General features: G+C 51.4%; 1 protein-coding gene across 2 annotated transcripts; it reads right to left on the bottom strand.

The window, feature by feature from the left end:
• Positions 1-1,689: 1,689 nt before the first annotated feature.
• CXCR3 (C-X-C motif chemokine receptor 3) lies at positions 1,690-25,496 on the bottom strand. 2 transcript variants are annotated; one of them, XM_082750764.1, is made up of 3 exons: positions 25,411-25,496; positions 4,309-4,391; positions 1,690-3,271 (listed from the first exon to the last, which is right to left on the bottom strand). In XM_082750764.1, the coding sequence occupies exons 2-3, from the start codon at positions 4,318-4,320 to the stop codon at positions 2,177-2,179; spliced, it is 1,107 nt and encodes a 368-aa protein (XP_082606890.1). In that variant the 5' UTR covers positions 4,321-4,391; positions 25,411-25,496; the 3' UTR covers positions 1,690-2,176. The 2 variants fall into 2 exon arrangements, with proteins under 2 accessions (XP_082606890.1, XP_082606891.1); XM_082750765.1 differs by having other exon boundaries at positions 1,690-3,148.
• Between the last annotated feature and the right edge of the window lie 1,142 nt (positions 25,497-26,638).

Raw genomic sequence — 26,638 nt, 5'->3', positions numbered from 1 at the left:
CAAATGGGGTCAGTTCATTGACACCCCGTGCCTAGCGCAGAACCAACCCTCAGGTCCTTCATCCAAGACCCTGAAATCAAGGGGTGGGCAGGGCTGTGTTTCTCTCTCTGGACGCCCTGGGGTTTGGGGATCCATTTCCTCATCTTGTCCAATTTCTAGAGGTCACCAGCATTCTTTGGTTTGTGGCCCCCTTCCATCCTTCAAGCCAGCAACATCTGTCTCTCTCTTCTCTCTCTCTCTCTCTCTCTCCATCACTCTCCCCCACCCTCTCCCTCCTTCTGCTCCTTTTCTTTCACTTTTAAGGACCCTTGTGAAGCCACTGGGCCCACCTGGATAATCCAAGAGAATCTTATTTTAAGGGCAGCTTATCAGCAACCTTTTTGCCATGTAAGGTAACCTATTCATGAGTTCTGGGGATTTGAGGGCAGACATCTTGGGGGACCCACTGCTCAGCCTGCCACAAACCTCATTACTAATCTAGCATCATGGGACATCATTGATAACCTTTTATAGGGCAGGATGTCTCATTTTGTCCTTTTCTTTCCTTCCATCGTTCCTTTATTTCACAGGTGCTTTGTCTTTCCGTGGTGGCGGACTGAAGCCTAACCACAAGTCTAAGGGTTTGGGTGTGGGCACTGGGGTTATAGGAGCTTTCCAAGCTAGATAAATCTTCAGGTTCCTCCTTAGCAGGCCTGCCTCCAGTCGCATCTGCAGTCTTGGCAGAGGCCCAGCTGACCTGCGAAACTGGATCATGGCACGTTGGTGGCTTAATGAAGGGGAACTGACAGCACAGTGGTCCCACTCCTGCAAAGGGATGGTCTTCACTCAGTAGTCCTGCCGCCTACCTTTCTGGGGAGCCCCGGTTATTTCCCCTACTCGCTTCCACCTCAGCCATAGCGCCCCCTCCCCATGCCTCCCCATGTGCTAATGACTATTAACAAGTCATTCAGTCTCGGTCTCAGTGTTTGGCTCCCATCCTCAAAGGAGCCTGCATACCCTCTCAATTGAACAGCTGGCTACCACCTTCTAGCAGGACTTTCTGATACCATCACTTGATCCTAAACCAACTTTGAGTCTCACTGTTTTCAACCCTTCCCTATCTGAACCCCTAACTCTAGCCAGCTGGGAGCACTTCTGGGTCTGGTAGGCTTTGCAGTTTTCAGCCTTCCCATGCTTTGCCAGTGCTTTCCCTTCTGCCCAGAAATACTGTCTCCCATCTTTTTGCCCTTGGCAATACCACTTGTTCATTAAAGTCTGCTCATTTCTGTCTTCAGGAAGCCTTCCTAAATGGATCCAGCCACAGGGCTCTGAATGCCAGGGTCACAGTCCACAAGCCACTCATTTGCCTTGTGGCATAGACAGTTTGGTATTGTCATTTCTCACCACATCGTCCCTGCTAGCCTAAACTTCTGGAGTGCAGGGACTAGGTCTTCGTGTCTGAAGGCCCTTCCCCAAATTATGTCCACAGAGCAGCTGGCTGGTCCAGGCAACTGTTGGCACACACCCATGCACCTGGGTGCTTCCCTGTGAGGGGCAGGAGCGCCAGGGGTCCCAGAGGAGGCTCAACATGGATGTTCATGCCAGCAGCACTGGTTGGCATAGATCCGGGGTCCAGCAAGGAGAGCGGAAACGCATCCCTGAAGCCTGGGCTGGGCTGGGGATAATGATGTGTGACAAACACACCCTGGGCCTGCTTATCTTGTTTATTGAAGCATTGTAAGCAGAATTGTAGACATAAAAAAATAAACCAGGAGCAAATACACAGGTCTGGGGGACCACAGCTACAGATGCTGGGTTGGAGGCCTGGGCCAGGGCCCCATGGGGGCATTCTCTACCATGCTTTCTGCTATGTGCTCCCCAAACCTGGGGAAGGCCAAGTTCTAGTTACTGGATAAGAGGGACAGTGGGGCTCTGGGCAGCCAAGGGAACAAGGCCCTGAGACAGCCACCTTCCAAGTGGGGTGCTGCAACTAAGGAGCAGCAATGGGCATAGACCCCACAGCCTAGGGCAGGGCCGGGGCAGGGGTACCTCCCCGGGACACCCTGGGGGTGCTGGGGCTGCTGTCAGAGCATCCCCAGAGTGCACTTGGGGCAGGAGGCTACCAGGAGAGGGAGGAAGGAGCCTGGAGCACAGGGGCACTGGGGCCACGTGCTGAAAGGAGAGCCCGGACCTGGCCTCACAAGCCCGAGTAGGAGGCCTCTGTGGTCTCGGACCATGATGACTCGCGGCGGGAGGACGACGGCTGCCGCTGGTGTGCTCTCTGGCTGCGGCAGCCCAAGCGTGCCAGCAGCCTCCACATATGCTCACGGAACTTGATGCCCACGAAGGCGTAAAGCAGTGGGTTGAGGCAGCAGTGCATGTAGCCCAGGCCCGCAGTGACCGACTTGGCCACATCCACGTGGCTCTCCCGGCCACAGTTGCGGCCCAAGGCGCCCAGGTCCATGAGGGTGTCCACCAGCACCACCAGGTGGTAGGGGGTCCAGCAGAGGGCGAAGGCCACCACAACCACGACGACCAGCCTCATGGCTCGCAGCCGCCGCTGGCCCCTGGAAACCAGCAGCACGGCCAGGATGCGTGCATAGCAGTAGGCCATGACCAGCAGGGGCAGCAGGAAGCCAGCTACCAGCTGTAGGACACGCAGGGCTGTGCGGCCCACCCGTGGGAAGTCGTACTGACAGTGGGTGGCATTGAGGCGCTCGTCTCGTTGGGCTGACAGGAAGATGAAGTCGGGGATGGCGAAGAACAGACAGAGCCCCCACACGACCCCACAGGTGAGGGTCACACGGGCCGGGGGACCCCGGCGGTAGAGCTGGGTGGCGTGCACGATGCTCAGGTAGCGGTCAAAGCTGATGCATGCCAGCAGGAGGGCCCCGGCATAGAAGTTGATGTTGAAGAGGGCCCCGGCCACCTTGCATAGGCCCGACCCAAACACCCACTGCATGGCAGCGTCAACCGCCCAGAGGGGCAGGGTCAGCACCAGCAGAATGTCGGCCACGGCCAGGTGGAGCAGGAAGGTGTCAGTGCTACTGCGGGCCGCCCGCTGGCCCAGCAGCACAGCTGCCACGGCGCCGTTACCCAGCAGCCCCAGCATGAACAGGAGACCGTACAGGGCTGGCTGGAAGGCGCGGTCGAAGTTCAGGCTGAAGTCCTGTGGGCATGGCGGGGAGGCACAGCATGAGTCACTCTCGTTTTCTCCATAGTCATAGGAAGAGCTGCAGTTTTCCAGGAGGAAGGCAAGCTCCGAGGCTTGAAACACTTGGCGCTCGCTCATCTGCGGACGAAGGCAGGGAGCGGATCCGGTGAGGCCTTGCAGTCACTATGGGAGCATTTCTCTGAGGGGCTCCTCCATCAGGCAGGCCCCAGGCCAGGGGCATGCCCTGCCACTGCTCCTGCTTTTCTTCAAGGCCTCGCCAATGGAACTCAGAACTCCATCTGCCCAGGCGTGGCCACCACTGCTGCCACCATGCCCACCCCTGGGAGGCCGGGGTAACTTTTTATCCCAAAGGTTGCTTCTCTCTCACCCTTCTGGACCACCCCATCAGCCTGGGTATCGTGGGCCCAAGGGAGAGCCGTCCTCCCATGCCAAGAACCCTCCTTGCCCCCTCGCCTCTCTCCTGGCTCTTCCTTCACGACTCACCTTCTGTTGCCCCAGCCACGCCTAGTTCTACCACCTTCCTCCCCAGGCACCTCCCCACAGTCCCCTCTCTTAGTCAAGTTCCCTCCTCAGTCTTTGCCTAAGGACCCCAACTTCCTGCCCCCCGTGGGGCCTCTCCACAAATCATTGAAGCACCCCCTCATCACATGCTTTTGGCTCCTGATCTTCCTTTCCCAAACGTGGAGGCCACCCGTCACCCACTGGGGGTTCCCCCAATCAAACTCTAGTAGAACTATTCCTTACCCCATCACCCTGCAAACCACCCCAGAGCCTCGAGCCTTCTCAGTGCCAGTTGAGTCCCGCATGGAAGAGTAAGCTCCAAGTCAAGAGCTGAAGGCAGCCTTGGCGGCCGTCTGGGGTGAGCCTCTACCTGCTGCATTTCGCAGATGAGGTGCCAAAGCCAGACAAGACAGGGGACTCCCCTGTGGTCCTACACAAGCCAGGGGCCAAGGTGGGTTCCCAGTTCCCTGGCCCAGGGCTCCATTTACCACAACCTCTGCATGCTCTCTCTACTCACCCAACCCTCAGGTGGCCCCAGCTTCAGGAGGGGGAGGTGGGGGTTACCCAGCCCTGACTCTCCCCCAGTATCCTGGGCTCTCTGCTCTGAGTGGCGTAGCTGTGTCCCTCCTGGCCTTCTGGGCAGCAGCACTTACCTCAGGGACCATCGCTGGGCTGGTACTCCGGCTGCCGGCCTGCGTGCTGCCTGCCCCTCAGCCTTGGTGCTTGTGGTCGGGACCTGTGTTACACAGAGGAAGTGAGGGTTTCGCATGATTCTCAGCAGCAACCTCTTCCATGGGGTTGTCCGTACCAGGCCTCTTCAGACCCTGGGCCACGGGAGTTCCTACTCCAGACATTCTCTGCCTGGCCAGGGGAAGCTGCTCTGCAGGTGCTGGCCTGGAGTCTGGGACCAGAGAGCCTGGGGCCTGGGAAAGGGCAGGGCATCCAAGGGGAGGGATCGGAGAGAGAAGGACCATGTCTGGAAAGTGGGGGGCAGCCCCTGCTGCCAGGGGCACAAACTGCTGCTCCTGCCTTGTGATAGTCAATGCTTGATGCTCCGAACTTGCATTCATGGGCCCTGGGCTGGAGCGGATTGTGCGTGACTATAGACTGCGTAGCTAAAGGTCTTCGGTCTGTAAAAGAGACGAGCCTCCTTGAAAAATGAAAATATTTATGTATTTTTAAAGGTTTTATTTTTTTATTGGAGAGAGAGCAAGCGAGTGCGTGCACAAGGAGTGGGGCAGGGGCAGAGGCAGAGGAAGAATCAGGTTTCCCGCTGAGCAGGGAGCCCGATGCGGGCCTCGAACCCAGGGCCACAAGATCACGACCCAAACCAAAGGCAGACGCTTAACGACTGAACCACCCAGGCGCCCCTAAAAATGAAAATATTTTAAAGCAATCCATCACACTGAATCTAGTCTTCCACTATTGCTCCTCCCTGCTAATCAATGGGACGAAGAAAGGGAACTACTAATGATGAACTTGGTATGTGCTAGACAGTGTTATAGGCGCTCTCTCCAACATGGCCTCATTCAAACCACACAACTCCCCTGTGAGGCGGGGGTGTTATCCCCAAGGCCAATCCAGAGCAGGGGGGAAAGTCCTTCGGCAGACACAGCAAATAAGGCTTGGTGCTGGGAATGAAACCATGGCTATCTCTCGCACTGCTTTCAGTCATTTTAAGTGGATAAGCTAGGATATATCTATGCACTTAAAAACAGAAGGCCTGCTGGGACACTTGGGTGGCTCAGCTGATTAAGCATCAGCCTTTGGGTCAGGTAGTGATCCCAGGATCGTGGGATTGAGTTCCACGTTGGACTCCCTGCTCTGCAGGGAGTCTGCTTCTCCTCATCCCCCACTCCTGCTTTATTTTCTCTCCCTCTCTCAAATAAATAAAATCTTTTTTAAAACAACCTGAAATGGTATGTTTTAACATGGCTGCAGCTAGAAAAATCTAATCAACACATGGTGGAAAAGGCCAGTTATAGAACACATCACGTGGAGTCAGACACCACTTATGTAAATTCGAGAAACCACACGCAAAAAACTATACCCTGTTGTTTGGGATGCAGCTATTTGTCCCAGAAGTTTGAAAGAAGGGCTGGAGGGACGCCTGGCTGGCTCAGTCAGTGGGACATGGGACTCTTGATCTCGGGGTCGTGAGTCTGAGCCCCACGTTGGGTGGAGAAATTCCTTAAAAAAAAATCTTAATGAAAAATAAAATAAGACAGGGACTAGAGACACTACAAATTCGTGAGAGTAGTCGCTTCTAGGGTTAGAGGGCAGAGGATAGGGTTAGGGAAGGGTACACGAGGTGCTCCCAATTTGGAGGAAAAGCTGTAAACATTTGTGGAGCCGATCAGGTCTTTCATTGGTTGCATGCTACACTGGTTTCTCCCCTCCTCCTGGCCCTTGGCCCTCTGCCCCCTTCTCCCCTCCCTATTGCCCTGTTCTCCTTATCCGTAGGGAAAGACTGCCCCTACCTTGTGTCTGCTAAGCAGTTTCCTCTTTCCCTATCTCCCACTGAGACAAAAAGGAGATGCACAGAGACAGAGACATTGAGGCAAAGCAGGTCCACTGGGGTCTAGTTTTCAGGCAGAGGGCTTCGCCAGAGCCTCTAGGCTCAGGCCTGGAATTTGTCTCAAACTTCTTTTTTTTTTTTTTTTTAAAGATTTTATTTATTTGACAGAAAGACAGATCACAAGTAGGCAGAAAGGCAGGCAGAGAGAGAGGAGGAAGCAGGCTCCCCGCTGAGCAGAGAGCCCGGTGTGGGGCTCGATCCCAGGACCCTGGGATCATGACCTGAGCTGAAGGCAGAGGCTTAACCCACTGAGGCACCCAGGCGCCCCTGCCTCAAACTTCTTGATGAGACACATGCTTGCAAGGCAGCAAGCCCCTCTCCACCTTCTGTGGACAGAAGATGTGAGTGTCCTGGCTCTAAACAGCTTGTTGCCCACAAGGTCCGGACCAGAGGTAGCTGAGGACCCTGGGGGACGTCGGGAGGAGGAGCACAGGTGGGCAGGACCGGTGATACCAGGGGCCTCGAAGTTAGGATGGGTCAGACTTGGCGGTTGACTGCCTGCGGGGTGATGAAGAGGGTTGGAGCTGGGAGCCCTGTTTCCGGCTGCCGGCCCATGAGGAGCTCCCACCAACTGGGCTTTGAGGTGAGAGTAACAAAAATCTCTGTTCGACTTAAAGAAGAGTCTTATATTCTGCAATGATGTCATTCATCCCCCTTTTTGGTGTTAAAAGGATCTTTTCTGTATGAAATTATGCAGGAAAATAGCCAATAGATTTGGAAACAGCTTGTGTTGGCTGAAGTGGGTAAATAACTCCCTTTGGGGCCTCCAAACAGAGGTTGGGAAGTCACTGGTCCGTGTACAGTGTCAAAGTCTAGGCATCCCTGGTCCCCCTCCTGTGCCCCGGTCCCCATTGGTCACATGGGGATCATGCACCCCACCTTCCCAGGCTGCCGGCATGGAGAAATGAGAGAAGGTCGGACATGAGGTTTGAAAAGTTGCAGAGAGCTTTTCTGAGTTGGGCTATAGCCTCTGGCGTGGCTGTGATGGGGTGGGAAGAACTCTGAACTTGACTGGGTCTGGCTCAGGCTCCCCCCACCCCTTACTTGAGGATGTCCTTGAATAATACCATGCCTGAGGGTGACCTCAGACAAGTGCCATACCCATTTCGCACCTGTCCCTTTGGCAGGGTTGTTAAGGAGATGAACTGAGCTTGCGGAGACTGCGAGGCCCCTGCCAGGGCCCAGCACATGGTAGGAGCACAGCAGAGAACATTGAGCAAGGGAGGTTGGCTACACATGGGAGTGACAAGGAGCCTTTCAGGTCAAGGGGAACCCCCGGGGTAGGGTGTGCTGCCCTGTGGGCCATGAGCTGGGGTGGCCTCCAGAAAGGTGGGCCCTTGCCTAATCCTCTGGCATTTCACTTCTTTGCCTCAGGTTCCTTGTCTGAAAGGTAGGGGTAAGCCCAGGATGCGCGTGAGAGTTGGGGCTGCTGTGGAGACTGCTGGTGACACCCACAGGTGCGCAGCCCAGGAGTTGCCTGGTGAGCGGCAGGCTCCTCCTCATTCTGGTTACTTTCCATGGCGGCCCTTGGCTTTGGTCCTCTCCTATCCCAAGCTGCCCACAGGGTAAGTCTGGGGCGGGCCCAGCCCTCACGCGGCAGGAGGGAAAGAAGCCACCACACCAGGGGCCCGCACCCAGAGTTCTGCTAGATGTGCCTCTCCTGCCTCTGCCCTCCCGAGCAGCCAGGGGGGAAGCTTGAAGAGGAAGTTAGTCAGAGCGAAGCTGCTCCGGGCCCCACCTGTGGTCAAGGTGTGAAATGTGCACCTGTCTCTTCTCTGCCACCCATCCCCCTGTTTTTTTTTCTCTTTTTTTCACACCTCTGGGCTGTGGTTTGGGGAGATGGGAGGCTCAGAGGTCTGAGCCCTGGGCCCAGGCTCTCACAGGAAGGAGGGCCTCTACAGCTCTCTGTTGGGCCGATCAGGGAAGGGGGCCATTTCCTTCTCCTTCCCCTCAGTGTCTGCTGCCTCTCGAGACCTCCCTCATGGAGCCTTGCCATGCCCCTTGGGGCCCTGCTCCAAAAGTGCCAGGCTGCTGGGGCATGAGCTTCTTGTGGGACTCAGGTGGTGGCCTCAGCTGTGGCTGGACTCTTCTTACAGATGGTTAAGAAGGGTCTTAGCTAGCCCCAGGAAGGGCTGTGAGTTTGCCCCATTCGGGGCTGGGACTTGGGGATTCCTTCTGCTGGCCCTTCTCCTCAGAGAAGTACAGCTTAAGCCACAAGGAGGCCCCGGAACTGGGGACCACCCCCGTCTCTGTTTCCTGCAGCTCTGAGCCCTCTTCGGACGCAAGAACATTCTGCATGCTGGGGCCGTGGGGCCAGGGTGTATGCAGTCCAGGCCCATGAGGGTGATTTCCCAAGCTGCAGGGGCCCTCATCATTTTTGGTACTAAGGCCGGAGGGTGTTGCTGCCATTTGTCAAGACGATTCAGGTGGTGAGAACAACAGGTGCCAAGGCAAGAAAGTCAAGAAGAGACTGTCAGCCCAGGGGTGGTCAGTCTGGCCAGAAAGGCAGGCATGTGTGTGAGCAGGAAGGTAGAGGGGGCTGGACAACAGCTCAAGACCCAAGCACAACGACCTTCTCATCATCCCGTCCCCAGCTATGCCCGGAAACTGAGACGTGGAAATAGCTCCCATTCAGCAAACCCGTACTTTCATACACATGATCTCTTATTTTTATTTTTTAGAACTGGGGGAGAGGGACAGAGGGAGAGGGAGAGAGAATCTTAAAAGCCCGACACGGGTCTCGACCTTATGACCCTGAGATCATGGCCTGAGCCAAAACCAAGAGTCGGACTCTCTATCAACTGAGCCACCCAGGCAACCCCACACGACCTCCTCTGAGGGATGGAGGTGGTGACTCAGAGAGGTCAAGTGACTTGTCCCAGGCTAGTTGGCCAGTAGGCCTTGTGACAAGATTCCTATTCACGCTGCTTTCTAATGGGCTGTTCTGACTGCTGAGGCTGGAGACCCCTGCCTGTGCCCCACCCCCCCAAAGCACACTGCTGCCTAAGGACTTGTTCTTCTAAGAGCCACGCCTTCCTCACCATACGGTCCCAACCAGGCATCGTGTGTCCTAGAGTGAGCTTTGCCAAAGCTCATCACAGCCCCATTCTTCTCGCCCTGTTCCTTCCCACCTACCAGGGAGAAGAAACGTCAGAATCTCCATGACGAGAGGTCTGGAGGACCCAGCAAAGACCAGCCACGGGTCAGACGCCTTTTGTGACATCCCCAGGAGAATCTGTGTTGCTCCCGGAAATCGCCATTCTATTGCAGGTCAGCCCTGGAAGGCCTGGCTTGGAAACTTCCCTTATGTGTGGGCTCTGGGTGCCTCTGTTTTCATCCTGGCCCGTACCCGGGGTGCCCACCTCAGCTGGGAGGCCAGCCCACACTCTCTAGAGGCATACAGGTGGCAATGCTGTTATGTTGTAATGCACACAAGTCTGACTGTGGAAGCCTGAACTGAGTCCCAGTTGCTCCCATCATGAACGCTTGGGGGATGTCCTCCACGCTGGTGAGCTGGGCTACCCCTTGGAAACAAAGTTATTGGCAGGCCCACCGTTTGGTTGTTGGGTTCCCTTGGCTTGCCCCACGGAATAAGGTCAAACAGGAGATAAGAACAGCTGAAATGCACTGATTACATAACTATGTGCCAGGCACTACTCTAAGAGCTTTATTGGGACAAATTAATTTGATTGCTATAACCACATAGTGACTTGGACATTATTACTCTTATCACCCCTGTTTTACAGACGACAGAAACACAGAGTTTAAGGAACTCACTCAAAGCCGCACAGCCAACAAGTGGCAGAAACTTCATGCTCTTGGTTTTTTTTTTAAGATTTTATTTGTTGGGGCGCCTGGGTGGCTTAGTGGGTTAAAGCCTCTGCCTTCGGCTCAGGTCATGATCCCAGTGTCCTGGGATCGAGCCCCGCATCGGCCTCTCTGCCGATCTCTGTCTGTCAAATAAATAAATAAAATCTTTTAAAAAAAAGATTTTATTTGTTGATTTGAGAGAGCGTGAGAGAGCACAAGTGGCGAGGGGTGGGTAGGGTCAGAGGCAGAGAGAGAAGCAGACTGTCTGCTGAGCTGGGAGCCCGACATGGGACTCGATCCCAGGACCCTGACATCATGACCCGAGCTGAAGGCAGATGCTTAACCAGCTGAGCCACCCATGCGCCCAAGACCTCATGCTCTTACCCATTACAGACACCATAATACCTTTTAAGGTCTGAGGGACTGGGATCGAGGGTGGTGGGCCAAGAAGACTACTTTGGCTCTATCTGTAAGGTTTTCCACAGAGACTGTATTCACATATTAGCTGAGTGATTAAGAAGCCATCCAAAAGGAAAATAAAATTAAGCTATATATCTGGGACAGTCGGTGAAACTTGAATATGGCCTGGAGATGAGAGAATAACCTTATATCTGTGCTCTTTTGCTGATTTCAGTGATGTAAAAAAAGTCTCTGTTCTAGAAAATACACACTTAGATATTTAGGGGTAAAGGGCCATCACATCTGCAATCTACTTACATATAACTTGGAAAGCATATGCGCAGAGTGAGAGAAGGTTCACAGAGCATAGGCAAACCAGGTAAGACGCCAATGGTTGCTGACGTGGGTGTCAGGGAGCTCTCTGTGCTCTCCTGGCAACTTTCCCCTCAGTGATATTCTACTGAAATAAAAGTTACTGAAGGAATCTTCCTTGAACTGGGTGGGGTCGGCATCTGATGCTATTCCCACGAGAAGCTGGGAAACCTCACGTGAAGACAGTGAGGGGAATAAAGGCTCCCTGGCTGTGGCTGGCGGCCTCCTCCCCCAAAGCGCCGTCTGCTCCCACAGTTGTGTCCCCACTGCTTCTCCCTGGCAGGCGCTATTTCCAGAATCCTGGGCTGCTTCTTGCCTTTTCCCTCTATCGGGCTACATGTGACCTCTCAGGCCTGACTCCTTCCCAGTTTCCCTGCACTCTCTTTCTTTTTTTTTTTTTTTTTCTGTTGGATTTTATTTATTTACTTGCATTTTAAAAATTATGTTGTTAGCCACTGTATAATAAATACATCATTAGTTTTTTTTAAGATTATTTATTTATTTATTTGACAGAGAGAGATCACAAAGTAGGCAGAGAGGCAGGCAGAGAGAGAGAGAGAGAGAGAGAGAGGGAAGCAGGCTTCCTGCGGAGCAGGGAGCCTGATGCGGGGCTCGATCCCAGGACCCTGAGATCATGACCTGAGCCGAAGGCCGAGGCTTAACCCACTGAGCCACCCAGGCGCCCCACATCATTAGTTTTTAACGTAGTGTTCAGTGATTCATTAGTTACATGTAATCCCCAGTGCTCATCACCCACATGCCCTCCTCAATACCCATCACCCTGTTATCCCCTTCCCCACCTCCTCCCCTCTGAAATCCTGTTTGTTTCCCTGCAGCTCCACTCTGTAGTCTCTCATGTTTCCTCTCCCTGTAGCCTCTTGAACCAGGAAGGAAAGTGCAGCCTGCTCTCCAGGTGGGAAGCTTTAAGGTCCTTGAGCTCCCTCTCCAAGCCACTCAGCGTCCCTCAAAGAACAGTGGCTGTGCCTGGAGCTTTCAGGGTTAAGATATGCCTCCTTCACAGGGTGTCCCTAGATGAGAGCCTCGAGTTCTTTCTCCCAAGCAGAAAGAGGCCCGCCAAGTTGAGGGAGTGGCGGGGCGCTGCCCAGAAGGCAGACTCTGCTCCCCCTGGAGTCTGGGCTGGGGCTCTTCGCTGCTGCTGAGCTCAGAAGAGATGCACCTGGAAACCCCAGTACACCCAGCCCAGAGGTAGCCCGCTGAGCAAACACAGCTGACTGTTGTCTCTCCCTGGTTCCTTACCGTGGAGGGCACCCAGTTGTGCCTGAAGCTGCCCTCCTGGGAGCCTGCACGAGGCCCCTTGGTGATGATGGGCCCCATCCCGTGAGGACTTTACCTGCCTGGACTCCTGGGCCTTCTGGAAAATTCCTCAACTACCCAAACATCTCCTAAAATCCCAACAGGGTGTGGCATTGGCCTGGGAGGGGCGCTTTTCCCACAGGTCCTGGGCAGGGCTGCGGCTGGTCAGGGCCCTGCTTAGTCTTAGTGTGGAGCCCCTTAGCTCTCCGCCCAGGGCATCGAGTAGCACACGCAGGGCAAGCATCGATGCTTGCTGGTCTGAGCTGACCTGGCCCCGTGTGAGGCAGTGTGGCAGAGCAAGTGATCACAGAGACCATGGGACAGACTGGGCTGGATTCCTAGCTCTGCCATTTGCTGGCCGTGTGAGCCTGGGTGGGTCATTTCACTTCTCTGGGCTCCTCTGCGGATGAAAGGGGGCTGTCCAGGTACAGACGCTCAGATCCCAGCCTGGCGTGCAGTGAGTGCTAGGTGTGACTTGTTAGCTCCCCGCAGCCCACACCCATGGGGGCAGCTTCATTTGCATGGAGGTACCCCACGCCCTAGATGGGGAGGCCTGAGCCTGGGCCCTGAGTTGCAGAATTGGTCAAAGTGCTGCTGCCTTTGACTGTGGGGCCTGGGTACCAGTTTTGAACTCCACACCCAAGTCTTCATAGGTAATGGGGTGAGAGGTCCCTTCGAGACAAGGAGCCTGCCTTGGGGGGGGCGCGTTCTCCAAGCTGTGGGGGGTAGCACGCGCTGGGCCTGGCTTCTGGGGATCAAACCTTTAAAGGAGATTGAGGGGACACCAAATATTCTCTGTGGTACCCATAGTTTCCCCGCTCACACGGTACCACATTAATTGTTGCCTTAGCCAAAATGCCTGTTGATGATGACACAGACAGGCACCAACAATATTAATCAGTTCCACTTAGGTAACAGAGCATACCAGGTGTAGTTTTATTTTTTAAATTTTTATTTATTTGAGACAGAGCGAGAGAGAGCGAGCATGAGCAGGGGGAGAAGCAGATGGAAAGGGAGAAGCAGACTCCTCACTCAACAGGCAGCCTGCCTTGGGACTTGATCCCAGGACCCGGGAATCATGACCCAACCTGAAGGCAGATGCTTAACTTTCTGAGCCACCCGGGAAGCCCGCAAGGCACTGTTTAAAGCACCATCACGCATACATATCCTCATAACAAGTCTTTCACGTAGGTTCTATTTATATTCCCATTTTAAAGATGAGGAAACAGATGCAACTAAGTTAAGTAACTGACCCATGGTTCAACGACCAATAAGTGACACAGCCTGGATTTCAAACCAAGCAGTCTGGCTTCAAAGTCCACACTTTCCACCACCCTCTTCTACTGTCTCAGGTTTGAAGAGTCCATGATGTGAATTTAAGAGGAGCAGAGGAGCCTGAAGCTCACCCCCTACCTGGGCCTGACAGGAGGGGTGTGTTGCTCAGGAAGTGTATCCCCAGCCAGAGTTCCAGAGTGCCTAAGCCTGGGCAGGGACTGGGGCAAGGTTCAGGAGAAACCAAGGCAGGGCCCCTTCTTGGAACAAGGGAGCAAGCCACAGCTGTGTACCAGCACAGAAAAATGAAGCACAGGAGTCTGGAACCATCGGTGGTTACCATGGAAACCAACTGGTGCGGTAAACTCAAAGCTGAGCCTGAGCCTGTCTGGGTCTTAAAAAAAAAACAAAAAACAAACAAACAAAAAAAAACCCAGGCAGGCAAATGATATTTTTAAAAAAATTCTAGATTGTTCTGGAGGATGGCTTAGGATGAACTCTCTGCAGAATGCAGATGCATTTGTAGCATATTTGCTAGTGAATAGAGGTCTTTCACACTTAGAGTATCTAAAAGTTACTGTAGCTTTTAATACAGCTGGAGAAGCACTTGCATAGGAAGAGGCCCCAGACGGGATTGATGGGACACAGGAGGAGGAAGAAGAGGAGGAGGAGGAGGGGGAGGAGGGAGGTGGTGGGGTTCGGAAGCTATTTGGAAGAGAGTTTAGGAGCAGGTAGGTGCAGGGAAACAGGTTGGAGGGAGACTGCTGGCTGAGGTGGGGGTGGTGGGGGTGGCAGGGAGGGGACAGAAGATGATCCAGAGCCGGAGTCCACAGCACTGACTTGCCAGCGCCAGCCCAATCTGCCTCCAGTAGGTCTCTGCCCACCTTTGCCACGAGGATGGCCTCCACGGTGGCCTCTCTGTTCTCCCTCTGCCTTCGTGTCAAGTCTGGGGAGTCCGGCATAAAAGAGGTCTGTTTAGGGGCACCTGGGTGGTGCAGTCGGTTAAGTGTCTGACTTGATTTTGGCTCAGGTCGTGATCTTGTGGGTCCTGGGATTGAACCCTGCGTCAGGCTCCACACTCAGCGTGGAGTCCGCTTGAGATTCTCTCTCTCCCTCTCACTCTGCCCCTGCACCCCCACTGCTCCCCCGCCTCAGATAAATAAATAAGTACATTTTTTTTTTTTTAAAGGATATCTGTTTTAGTCTCTTTGAACTCCACCTTCCTGGTGAGGAACCTTTATTTCCTCACATAAAGCCTCTTCCTGTCACTGCTATTACTATCCCAAACAGTGAGTTGTCTGCAGTACAAGCTTTGGCAAACACCAACCCAGAGAGCGAAAGCTGTTCTGTGATCTGGCCCCGGCCTCCTGCTCCAGCCCCAGTCTTCACTCTGCTTTGGGTATCCTGTGTCCCAGGCAAACTGGGCCATATGCTGTTGCAAACACACCCCAGGTATCCAATGCTTGGCTCGTCTCTGCCCACATCCTACCTGCCATCTAGGACCCAGAAGTGCAGCCAGAGCCAGTGAGCCATAAACACTCAAAACTCTCTTTATCTGAGATCTCATGGCCCTGCCCTGAGGGCCCCAGCTGATGGAGCAGGACAGAAAGGAAAGGTGAGATGCCACAGGGGGAGCAGTGGGAAGTTTCAGTACCCCATGCCTACCTTCCCAACACAGAAACAGACTGAAGAAATTCATTTTTAGAAGATTTTATTTATTTATTTGACAGAGAGAGAGAGAGGACGAGAGAGGGAACACAAGCAGAGGGAGTGGGAGAGGGAGAAGCAGGCTTCCCGCCAAGCGGGGAGCCTGATGGGACTTGATCCCAGGACCCTGGGATCATGACCTGAGCTGAAGGCAGACACTTAACTGACTGAGCCACCCAGGCACCCCAGACTGAAGGAATTCTACAGGGCAAGTGTCTGAAGAGAAGTAGCCTTTGCCAATCCAACCCCCAGCCTTCTCACCCTCAGAACCATTCATTCCACTGTTGTGGACCAGCCTACCCCAGGTTCTAGAGGCTCTCGCTGTGAGTCCAGCTGAGTACAGACACGATATAGCACACTACTGGTAAATGGACTTTTAGGGCAGTTATTGGTGTTGGTCAGGCCTGGATTTCAATCCCATATTAGCCACTGAACAGCTGGATGATCTGGGCAGGTCACTGCACTTCCCTGAGTCTCAGTTTCCTCCTCGGCAAAATCGAGATAATATCTACCACACATGGGGAAGAAGAAATGGTTCTTGAGAAGATTAACATGCAACTAACGTAGGGAATCACCTAGTGAAAGGCTTTACCCAATCTAAAGGAGCGACCCCCCATCCCTCTCTACCCTTTCAGCTCATTTTATGCTCTTCTTAGCGTTAGTCACTACCTGGTATTTATTTGCTTATTTGCTTACTGACTGTTTTGTTAGAATGTACTTTTCACAAGAGACATGATTTTTCCTTTTTGTTTTTATTATTTTTATTTTCACTATTTACTTATTTATTTATTTTTAGAGATTTATTTATTTGAGAGAGAGAGAGAGAGAGATTGAGAACATGACCAGTGGAAGGGGCAGTGGGAGAGAATATCCAAGTGGACTCTGGCTGAATACGGAGCCCGACACTGGGTTCCATCTCAGGAACCATGAGATCATGACCTGAGCAGGAACCAAAAGTCAGACGTTTAACTGACTGAGCTACCCAGGTGCCCCTATTTTTGCTTGTAAAATCACTCTATCTTTCGTGGCTTGAGGCTTGAGTAATTTCTGATATATATAGTGGGTGCTCATAAATATTTATTGAAACAGTTTATAAGCAAGTGCATAGTAGGTTCTGAAAGGGTAGAGGCACGATGAATCTGTGTGTGGCTATAGCTCACACATAAAGGTCTTGCACACACGCATCCTGCAATGCTGTGAGTTCTGCTCCCTGCTGCTTGGCTAGCATGTGACCTAGCACAAGGTGCATTCCGGGGAGCACTCATCCAGGGCCTGTGTTTGAGAAACAGTGCCCGTTAGCATAGGAAACTTTTGGTGAAGCTATAAAAACAAGAGCTGGGGTGCCTGGGTGGCTAAGTTGGCTAAGTGCCTGCCTTTGGCTCAGGTTGTGATGGTGGGGGTGGTCCTGGGATCAAGTCCTGCATTTGTGGCTCTTTGCTCAGCAGGGAGCCTGCTTCTCCCACTGCCCCTCCCCCTGCTTGTGCTCTCCTTCTCTCTCTGACTAATCAGTCTTAAAAAAAAATGAAGAGTTACTGATCTTATTCAGTCACTGTATCAGCTTCCTAGGGCCACCATAAGGAATGTCCACACACTGGGGGGGGGGACTTAAAAACAACAGAAGTTTGTTCTCCTGCATTCTGAAGGCCAGAAGTCCAAAGTCAAGGTGTTGGCAGGGCCACACTCCCTCAGAGGCCCTAGGGGAGAATCCATTCTTTGCTTCTTCCAGGTTCTGGTGGCTGTTGGCCATCAAACCTTGGCTTGTGACCCTGTCACTGCAATCTCTGCCTCTACATCTTCAGACAGTACCCTCTTCTGTGGGTCTAATCTCCCTCTGTCTCTCTCTTATAATGGCACTTGTTGATGGAATTTGATGTCCACCCAGATAATCTAGGAGAGACTCCTCATCTCAAATTGTTTTTTGAAGATTTTTTTTTTAAGATTTTATTTATTTGAGAGAGAGAGGGAGAGAGCGTGGATGAGAGAAAGCATGAGCGGTGGAAAGGGGCAGAAGGAGAGGGAAAGGAAGGCTCCCTGTGAGCAGAAAGCCCCACAACATGGGACTCAATCCCAGGACCCTGGGATCATGACCTGAGCCCAAGGCAGCCGCTTCATCGACTGAGCCACCCAGGCGCCCCATGTCTCAAAATTTTGAACTTAATTACGTCATGAAGACCCCATTTCCAAGAAAGGATGTCAGATAATGTACATAGTTTCTAGGGTTTAGGACTGGATGGCTCTTTGGGAACCATTCAGTTTTCCACAACTCCCCGGCTATCACTATAGAGTATATTTTGAGCCAGGATCACTTGTGAAAAATGTGCTTTTGGAAAGAATGGGCATGGAGACAGAAGTAGGGTACAGGAAGAAACAACTTGAAATTTGGAAAGGATACTACAGATCGTCAGACCCTTCTCAGCATGGGAGGAATGGGGCTGGATACCGATGGAGCTCTCCTGCTAATTCTTTTTGTGGGTCAAGGACTGGGACCCACTGCTTACAAAGATGTGGAGAGGTAATTATGCCTGATGGAGAGTTATGACTGTGCTGTGCTTCTCATTTAATTGGGCTGGGGAGGGTGTCTGGGCTTTGGGCGGCTTTCAAGAGCTCTCCAGGTAATTGTAATGCGTAGTAAGAGCGGAAAACCACTAGGCCAGAGTGCCGAGGAGATGCGCGCTTCAAACACAGCTGTTAATGAATATTATATTGAAGAGTGGTAATAAAGTTCACAATGTTGACATCAATTATTAACCCTCTTGACCTTCTTGGGGGAGATAATACTGGATGTGAAAAGTGCCAGGAACACTAGCTGCCTGGGGGGAGGGGGGTTGTGGGGTGGGATGGGGGCGGGGATGCTGGGCAAGGAGGAGGTGCGGAGAGAAAGCAGAAAGCATGGCGGGAGCCAGGGATGGTCAAAAGCCTCAGGCCCTGGTTGGAGACTACAGGGCCAAGGCTAGGGCATGGAAATAGGGAGCCAGCAGAGAACTGCCAGGACTTGTGAGGAAGAAAGAGGAGGTGTTAATTTATTTTTTTAAGATTTTATTTATTTGACAGAGAGAGAGAGATCACAAGTAGGCAGAGAGGCAGGCAGAGAGAGAGAGGAGGAGGCAGGCTCCCCGCTGAGCAGAGAGCCTGATGCGGGACTCGATCTCAGGACCCGGAGATCATGACCTGAGCCGAAGACAGAGGCTTAACCCACTGAGCCACCCAGGGGTCCCAATTTAATTTTTTTTTTTTTAAGGGAAAGCCCTTGGGCTAGGCCCAGCAGTCAGTGGCCTCCAGTCCCTCCTGGCCCAGTAGGCTAGGGCACCCTGGCCATGACTGCTGAGGCTGGAGTGGGGGTGGTCAGCAACTCTGCAGGATCTCAGAGAGAGAAGCCAGCCTTTAGGAGAGGCCGAGTGCTTTTAGTGCCCAAGTATTTTTTTCGAGTATTAAATGTGAGGTTCAAGCCAACTGATCTGAGGTCTTATAAAGGATACCTGAGCCCCTTTTGAGGCTGGGGCTGCCAAAAAGGAATACTCTTCCCTTTCTCTATGGGGTCCTTATCCAGGGCTTTCTTATCTCTCGAAGTTCCCCAGCTCTCTGGGGAGAAAAACCATTTAGCATTATTGTTATATTTTTTCTCATTTTATTTTATTTTTTAAAAAATATTTAATTTATTTATTTGACAGAGATCACAGGTAGGCAGAGAGGCAAGCAGAGAGAGGCGGAAGCAGGCCCCCTGCTGAGCAGAGAGCCCGATGCTGGGCTTGATCCCATCAGGGCCTTAGCTGAAGGCAGAGGCTTTAACCCACTGAGCCACACAGGCACCCCTTTTTTTCTCATTTTAAAAACGACAGAAAACTTGCCATTTTAACCAGTTTGGGAACAAAGACTCACAGATACCTTTTTATGCTGGGCCATGCCTTCTTCATAGAGAGAAAATCACATTAACCTCAACATCTCCAATCATTTCGGTATATTGAAAGGATAAAATGGGATGATGGCTTTGAAGCTAGTCTGTGTAAACTTTAAGTTCTAGAATATGTTGGTTTCTTATAAATACCAAGAATACACTAATTAATACCTGTTAGGTCCCTCGGCCTTCTTCCCCCACAATGATGGGCAGGAGGAAGACCTGTATGTCAACATGGAATCAGACTCTTTGTTTTGAGTTGTTTCATTTAGACACTTTATGATTTTATTTTATCATTATTATTTTCTAAGATTTTATTTGTTTGACAGAAAGAGATAGCCGAGTGGGGAACCTGATGCAGGGCTCGATCTCAGAGACCTTGGATAATGACCTGAGCTGAAGGTGCTTAAGTAACTGAGCCACCCTAGGGGCCCCGACACTTACTATTTTAATGTGAGTGTTTTACTTTAATGATGGGCAAGTCATTTTTAAAACCTAATGGCAAAATATGCATCACTTAAAGTTTACCATCGTAACCACTTTTTTCCAAAGATTTTATTTCTTAAAAAAAAAAAAGATTTTATTTCTAAGTAATCTCCACACTCGACGTGGGACTGGAACTCACAACCCAGAGGTCAAGAGTTGCACGCTCCACCAACTGAGCCGGCCAGGCACCCTTTGTCAGAGTCATTTTTAAGAGCACAGCTCAGCGGCATTACGTATGTTCACACTTTCATGCACCCATCACCACATCCATGTCTAGAGTTCTTTTCATCTTCCTCAACTGAGGCTGCACCCATTAAACACACATTCCCATTCCCGTCTCCTCCCAGCCTCCGGCAAACACCATTCTGCTTTCTGTCTCTATGAACTGGACTCCTCTGGGCACCTCATGGAAGTGGAATCATACAGTCTTTGTCCTTTTGTGACTGCTTTATTTCACTTCGCAGGTCTTCAAGGTTCATGCATGTTGTAGCACGGGATAGGATCTCCTTCCCTTTTATGGTCTAACCCTCGTGCAGGTAGACCACGTTTTCTTTATCCATGGGTGCATCGACGGACACTTGAGTTGTTTCTACCTTTTGGCTGGTGTGAATACTGCTGCTGGGAGCTGGGATCATTACTTTTCAGGAAAGTAAAGTGAGGTTCGGAATGATCACACAGCAAATAAAGGGCAGGGCCGGGATTCAAAGGCAAGTCGTCCCCCTTGGCTGGGCCAGCCACCTCCAAAGACGCAGTTGCCCTGCACTTCACACCCAACAGCCCTAGCGATCTATCTTTTGAGCTGGGAGCTGGCCATTTATACCCCCTGGGAGGTTGGAATGGGCCCCCTCGATAAGACTCCCCTGGAAAAATCCTTCTCTTTACCTTGCAGAAGCCCTGGGGGCCAGATGGCTGGGTTCCTCTGTGTGGGTGATATTTGTGCCTGCTTCCAGCCAGAAGGAAGATGCTGGGGTCTCCTTGCCTAGTCTGTGTCCTGCCTCTTAAGGCTTCCTAACCACTCTGGTCTCCAGCAGGGCCCATCTATTCTTGAATCACCGCAACAGTCTCCAGGAGGTGCTGGAGGGAGAAAGAGCCTGGCCATTGTCTGCCTGGAATTTTCTGTCCAGGCTAGGTCGGAGAAGCCAATCTCTTACAAGCTCTACGGTCCTCCTTCCACCTGCCTCCCCACCCCTCCCCCTGCTGCTGCCTGATAGGTAGAAAGCACAACTTAGCAGGATGCTTTTGAAAACTCAGGTTGCATTTAATGTGCAGGCAAATGACCTAGCTTTCATGCCTGCCTCTAAGGAATGTCAGCCTCTGTAACAAGCCCAAAAGTTAGAGGAGGCATCAACACTCTCTAAGGCTTGGCATTAAACCTTCATTCGAGTGGTGTTTCAGCCACAAGGCTTGCTCCCTTGGTGTTGCGGCTCTACCATAACCCAGGTGGTCATCTGGCCAGGAGTGTGGGAAGGAGTGAAAACAGAAAACCCACTACTCAGAGCGAACCCCAGTATCCCAGCTGGTGCTGGAGGAAGCAAGATATTGAGCTCAGGATGCTGTCGTGGAGAGGCAGGCTAAAGCTTGGGCTCACCGTGGCTCTGGCGCCTTCTTCTCGTTGTCTGCCTGACAGCCATGCGCCTCTCCTTTTCCACTAGAAAACCCTTTCAATGTCAGGTGCTCACTCTCCCAGACTCCCTGGCAAGCAGGAGTAATCACGTGTGACGACTGAGTTCTGGACCATGCTATGTAAGGGGAAACCAGCTGGCTGGCTTTGGGGAAAGGTTTCCCCTGTCTTAAAAAAGAGAAATAGGTAAAGTAGCTTTCCTCCTTAACTTACTGTCTTTGGACATGGCTGGAAGAAGAATCTGTTTGCAGATCCAAAAACTGTTAACACTCATCTTTGGTCAAGACTTGGTTTCTAGATGGCTTGGAGGGCAAAGAGAGGACATCAATTGTTTAAAAAACTTTCTTAAAAAATATTTTATTTATTTATTTGAGAGAGAGAGCACAAGCAGGGGGAGTGGCAGAGGGAGAGGGAGAAGCAGGCTCTCCTCTGGGCAGGGAACCTGACTCGGGGTTCGATCCCAGGACCCTAGGATCATGACCTGAGCCGAAGTCAGATGCTTGACCCACTGAGTCACCCAGGAGCCCTGAGGACATCAATTTCTATAAAAGCCCAAGTAGGCAGGGCTAGAGGTGAGCCATCTGCTCTAACCACACCATCTACCACCGAGGCATGGGAGCAAACATGATACCGGCCTTGCCCAATGCTGCCTTCAAGCCCTGGGATGGAAGCAGTTATACTGGAAACAATGATGAGAAATTCACAAATTGGATTTTCCCTTGTCAGCTTGTACTCATTCCCTATTGTTGCTTTAACAAATTATGACATTATGCTGGAATTTTCAAATTATTTTTTAAATCCTAAACTCCCATATCGCTTTATTCTGATATTATATCAGTTTTCATAAATCCACTCATCAGCTAATCACCTCATGTTTGTAGACACCTTAGGCTCAAGGGTGTATTTTTCCCTTTTCTCCCCACCGGCCCCCCCCCCACCAAAGTGAAGCCAGCTCTGCTCCTTACTGCCTCACTACTTCAACAGGTCAGGGAAGGAATGTAGCCTGGCAGGGGGTAGAGAGAGCACTGTGGGTCTCCTGACCTGGCTTTCTAGCAGCGCTCTGAGGAGTTGGTAATTCCCCCAAAGTGTAGTTCTCCCCCGCCTCATCCCCGCCCTGTTCACACAGAAACACAAGAGCTCCCAGCTGTCTGGCAGATTTCCTCAGCTTCCCGTGACAGGGACAATGAAAGGGTTAGTGGCAGTTTACAGACAACCAATAATTGATGATGAGATGGTGCTCCCTCAGATGTCTGGCACTGTGGAAGTTTCCAAGACCTAGTCTTGATCTCAGGGAGGCAGGAACTGCAAGAATGACTCAGGTAGAATTTCCCAACACTCTGCTGAGATGGGGTGCAGAACCGAAATTGAGCTGATTTAGAAAAACAAGAGAGGGGCGCCTGGGTGGCTCAGTCAGGTAAGAGGCTGCCTTCAGCTCAGGTCATGACCCCAGGATCCTGGGATCAAGTCCCATGTCGGACTCCCTGCTCGGTGGAGAGCCCGCTTCTCCCTCTCCCACTCCCCCTGCCTGTGTTCCCTCTCTCGCTGTGTCTCTCCTTGTCAAAATAAATAAATAAATAAAAGAAAAAAAAAAAGAAAAAAAAACCCAAGAGAGAAGGATAATATTCTTCCATACCTAGATTTATGATCTGGGACTAATAACAAAGCAACATGCCTTTCAATCTGCCAAAGGGCTTGGACACACAGTTACATGGGAAACCACATGCTTAAAATGAAGCTTTTGGGTGTCTTTATCCACAATCAGAGAATACAATCTACTTCATGGAGCAGTGTACACGAACAAGCATTCTAGGGAGACTGAGCGAGAATGGAAAAGCCTTGCGGTGCTCGAAGGAACTCACCTGCACACACTGGCTGCCCGTGTTTTTGGAGAGCAGCGAGCCATATCTGCTAAGCAGGTATATCTCCTATGATTCCGTGACCCCGACAGCATGAGTGCTCAAAATTACCTGTGCGAGCTGCCTCGGATTCATTTCCTCCTCTCTAGCTTTCCTTGCATGGCTCAAGCCAGAGTCTCTCACCTGACCCACTGTGAACAGCCTCCTCTCCAATTTTCCTGGGTCCAGACTTTCTTCTCCACGGAAAAGATTGTTCAGAATACAAACCTAATCCTATCACCTCCTTGTTCACCTTCCTGTTCAAAACTCTCCAGAACTCTCCTCTACTGCCTTCCATAAATAGACTGATATTCTGTCCCTGTGATCTGGCTTCTTTTTTTTTTTTTTTTTAAAGACTTATTTATTTATTTGAGACAGTGAGAGAGAGAGAGCACACAGAGGCAGAGGGAGAAGCAGACTCCCCGTTGAGCAGAAAGCCTGATGCGGGGCTTGATCCCAGGACCCTGGGAACCTGATCTGAGCCAAAGGAGGACACTTAACAGATTGAGCCACCCAGGGACCCCTGTTTCCTGGCTTCTTAACAGTTTTGCAAGCATGCTGCAAGGTTTGTTCACCAAATGGGTCTAGAGGCTAGTGTGTCCCTGGGCACACTGTTCCCATCTGCTATGCCCGAACTCAGTTGCCTTCTTATCCTTCAGGATGCTCTTTGTGCCAGAAGCTGGCTTTCAAAGCCCAGCACGGTAGTGGTTGTTTCTCCTTGGGGGTCCCACAGTACAGTGTCTACCAGGATGGCATAGAAGCTAGCATATTGGATTGCTATTTTATTTTCTTTAAACGTTTTTTTTTTTTTTGACAGATAGGTAGTATAAGTAGGCAGAGCGGTAGGCAGAGGGAGAAGCAGGTTCTCCACTGAGCAGGGAGACCCATGCGGGGTTCAAACCGGAACCTGAGCCGAAGGCAGCCGCTTAATCAACTGAGCCACCCAGGTACCCCTGGATTGCAATTTTAAAAACAATTCTTTCTCCACCTCGACACAGATGCGTTCTTTGAAGGTACAGTCTGTGTCGTTATGTCTGTATTTCTGCCATTTTAGAAGATTCTCAGTAGTACTCTCCAACTACGTGGTTTCAAGCATGCATGGCTCTCATTTTCCTAGACCACCCCCTTCTGGTCCCAGACAATTCAGGCTGAAGGTGCTAGAGCTAGAGATTTCTTCAACACTGAAGTGATGGTGCGGGGGGGGGGGGCGGCGGGGTTGTAAATCCTACTTTCAACACTGTGTCTGGACTGCGCCCCCTTCATCTGTCACTTCCTGTGTGATCACGGACAAATCACAGTCTATGAGCTTCTGTTTCTCCCCAGGAAGACGAGCATAATCATGGTAGCTACCCTCAAAGACTGTCGGGAAGGCACCAAGCGACGAAGTGAAAGTGCTCACCAAATTGTCATGTGCTACACGCAGATAACCTTCAAAGAACCACTTTTGTTAAAAGTGGCCCCAGAGAAAATGAACTTAAAAAAAAAAATGAGGTCCCAAGTGTAAGAACCTAACGAAACCTTTCTTTTTCATCTTATTTGCATTTATTTATTTATTTATTTATTTATTTATTTATTTGAAAGAGAGAGAAAGCGTGAGGTGGGGGAGGAGCAGAGAGACAGAGACAGAGAGAGAGAGAGAGAGAGAGAGAGAAACAGACTCCCTGCTGAGCAAGGAGCCCAGGGCAGGACTCGATCCCAGGACCCCGAGATCATGACCTGAACCGACTAAGCCACCCAGGCACCCCCGGACCAAACTTTCTTATTCCTTTTTCATTGTCCAAACTAACTTTGTGCTTAATTCTGCCTTCACCTGCCCTCACCTGGGGGACATTGTCCTCCGTCCATGCCATCTGTTTTATTCCAATTCCTTGCTGGTGGCAGGAGAGCACCATGTCCCTTTCACAGATCTGGGTTCAAATCTCAACCCCGCCATCTCTCTTGACCGGCTGCCTCACCTCTTCGGGCCCAAGTTTTGTCATCTCCTGGGTCCTTGGTATGTGATGGGGAATAGATGACACCATAGAACTGTTCCTTTCAATTTCAGTAATTCCCACCTCTGCTCTTAGTCAGCCTCCCACGGGTTTAATCACACCTAGGATGCCTTCTCCGCTCAACCCAAGTTTCAGGTTTCATTTTCAAATATTTAAACTTGGAAATCCTCTTTTCTGAGTACCACCTCTGGTTTTTTCAGTTCTCTTCCTTCTGCCAAAGTCACTCTGCCTTCAGCGTGGCTTCCAGCCCCTCCAGCCAACCTTGTTTTCTCAGACAGCCTCAGGGACAGCCTCAGTCACCTCTCTGCCAAGCCAGAACCTGAAGCCTTAGCCACGTCACTGTGACCTCAACTGCTGCCTCACATTTCCACACTCCCTTTCCCTGGGTGGCCTTGGGCCCAGATAACTTTCTGCTTACCGTGTTGGCTTCCAAATGTTCACGTTTGCAACCAATAGGTTTTTTCCTCCTCTGCTGGGGGAACACACTCATCAGCAGAATGCCTGTCTCCTTCTCCCTGACTTCCTTTTGCCATAGCTGAGGAAGAGTCATCCCCCTTCCCTGTCAGCAGTCTCTGACAGGCACCCTAGCTCCTCCCCCGTAGCCCTTCCAGCAGGCCTTGATCCAGAACGATCCCCTCTATCGTTTGCCTCTTCAGCTTCTTATCTTTCCCTCTCCTCTCCTTCTGCATATAGCAACCCAGATCTCCCCCATTCCAAGATGACCTTCTCAGGCTTCCTCTCCAGATACCACCTTAGATATGCCCATGGTACCATCCGGGTTCTTCTGTGTGGCCATGGGCTTACCTTTACCAGAGATCTTTCCATTTTGACATGGCTTCACATAGCTGTTTACCATCCCTTGGCTTCAACTTGAAGGACTCCTTTTTAGCACTTTTTGTACAGCAGGCCTTGTGGTAAGAAACTCCCTCAGCTTTTGCTTGGGGGGAAACTCTTCCAGCCTTGTTGACGTGGGGGCCAGGACCTGAGATGATGGTGCAAGGGCCTTAATGGCCACCGTAGGGGAGAGGATAGCTTCCTTTCATCTTTCTGTCTCTCCCCTGTATCTGTTCCGGTGACCCACCCTTCTGTGTAGACAGGTTTTAAAAATACATACTTTTTAAAAATATTTTATTCATCCATTTGAAAGACAGAGATCACAAATAGGCAGAGAGGCAGGCAGAGAGAGAGGAAGGGAAGCAGGCTCCCTGCTGAGCAGAGAGCCCGATGTGGGGCTCGATCCCAGGACCCCGGGATCGTGACCTGAGCCGAAGGCAGAGACTTTAACCCACTGAACCACCCAGGTGCCCCCATACATGTTTTTTTAAAAAGAATTATTTATTTATTTGAGAGAGAGGGAGAGCAGGGGGGAGGGGCAGTGTGAGAGGGAGAGAGAATCTCAAGCAGCCTCTGTGCTGAGCATGGAGCCTGACCTGGGGCTGGATCTCACAACCCTCAGATCGTGACCTGAAATGAAATCAAGAGTCAGAAACCCAACCGACCGAACCACCCAGGCGCCCCATATATAGTTTTAAAAATAACCTAACTGCCCTGCCTTACAGCTTTGGTTGGTACAGAGCCCACTTTTTAAATTACCACAGGCAACATTGTTTGACCAAATGTTTCACCACTAAATAACTAAGGGTGAT

The sequence above is a fragment of the Mustela nivalis genome (genome assembly GCF_964662115.1).
Source record: "Mustela nivalis genome assembly, contig: HAP1_SCAFFOLD_1828, whole genome shotgun sequence".
Classification (NCBI taxonomy): domain Eukaryota; kingdom Metazoa; phylum Chordata; class Mammalia; order Carnivora; family Mustelidae; genus Mustela; species Mustela nivalis.
This window is presented reverse-complemented; position numbering and strand designations above follow the sequence as displayed.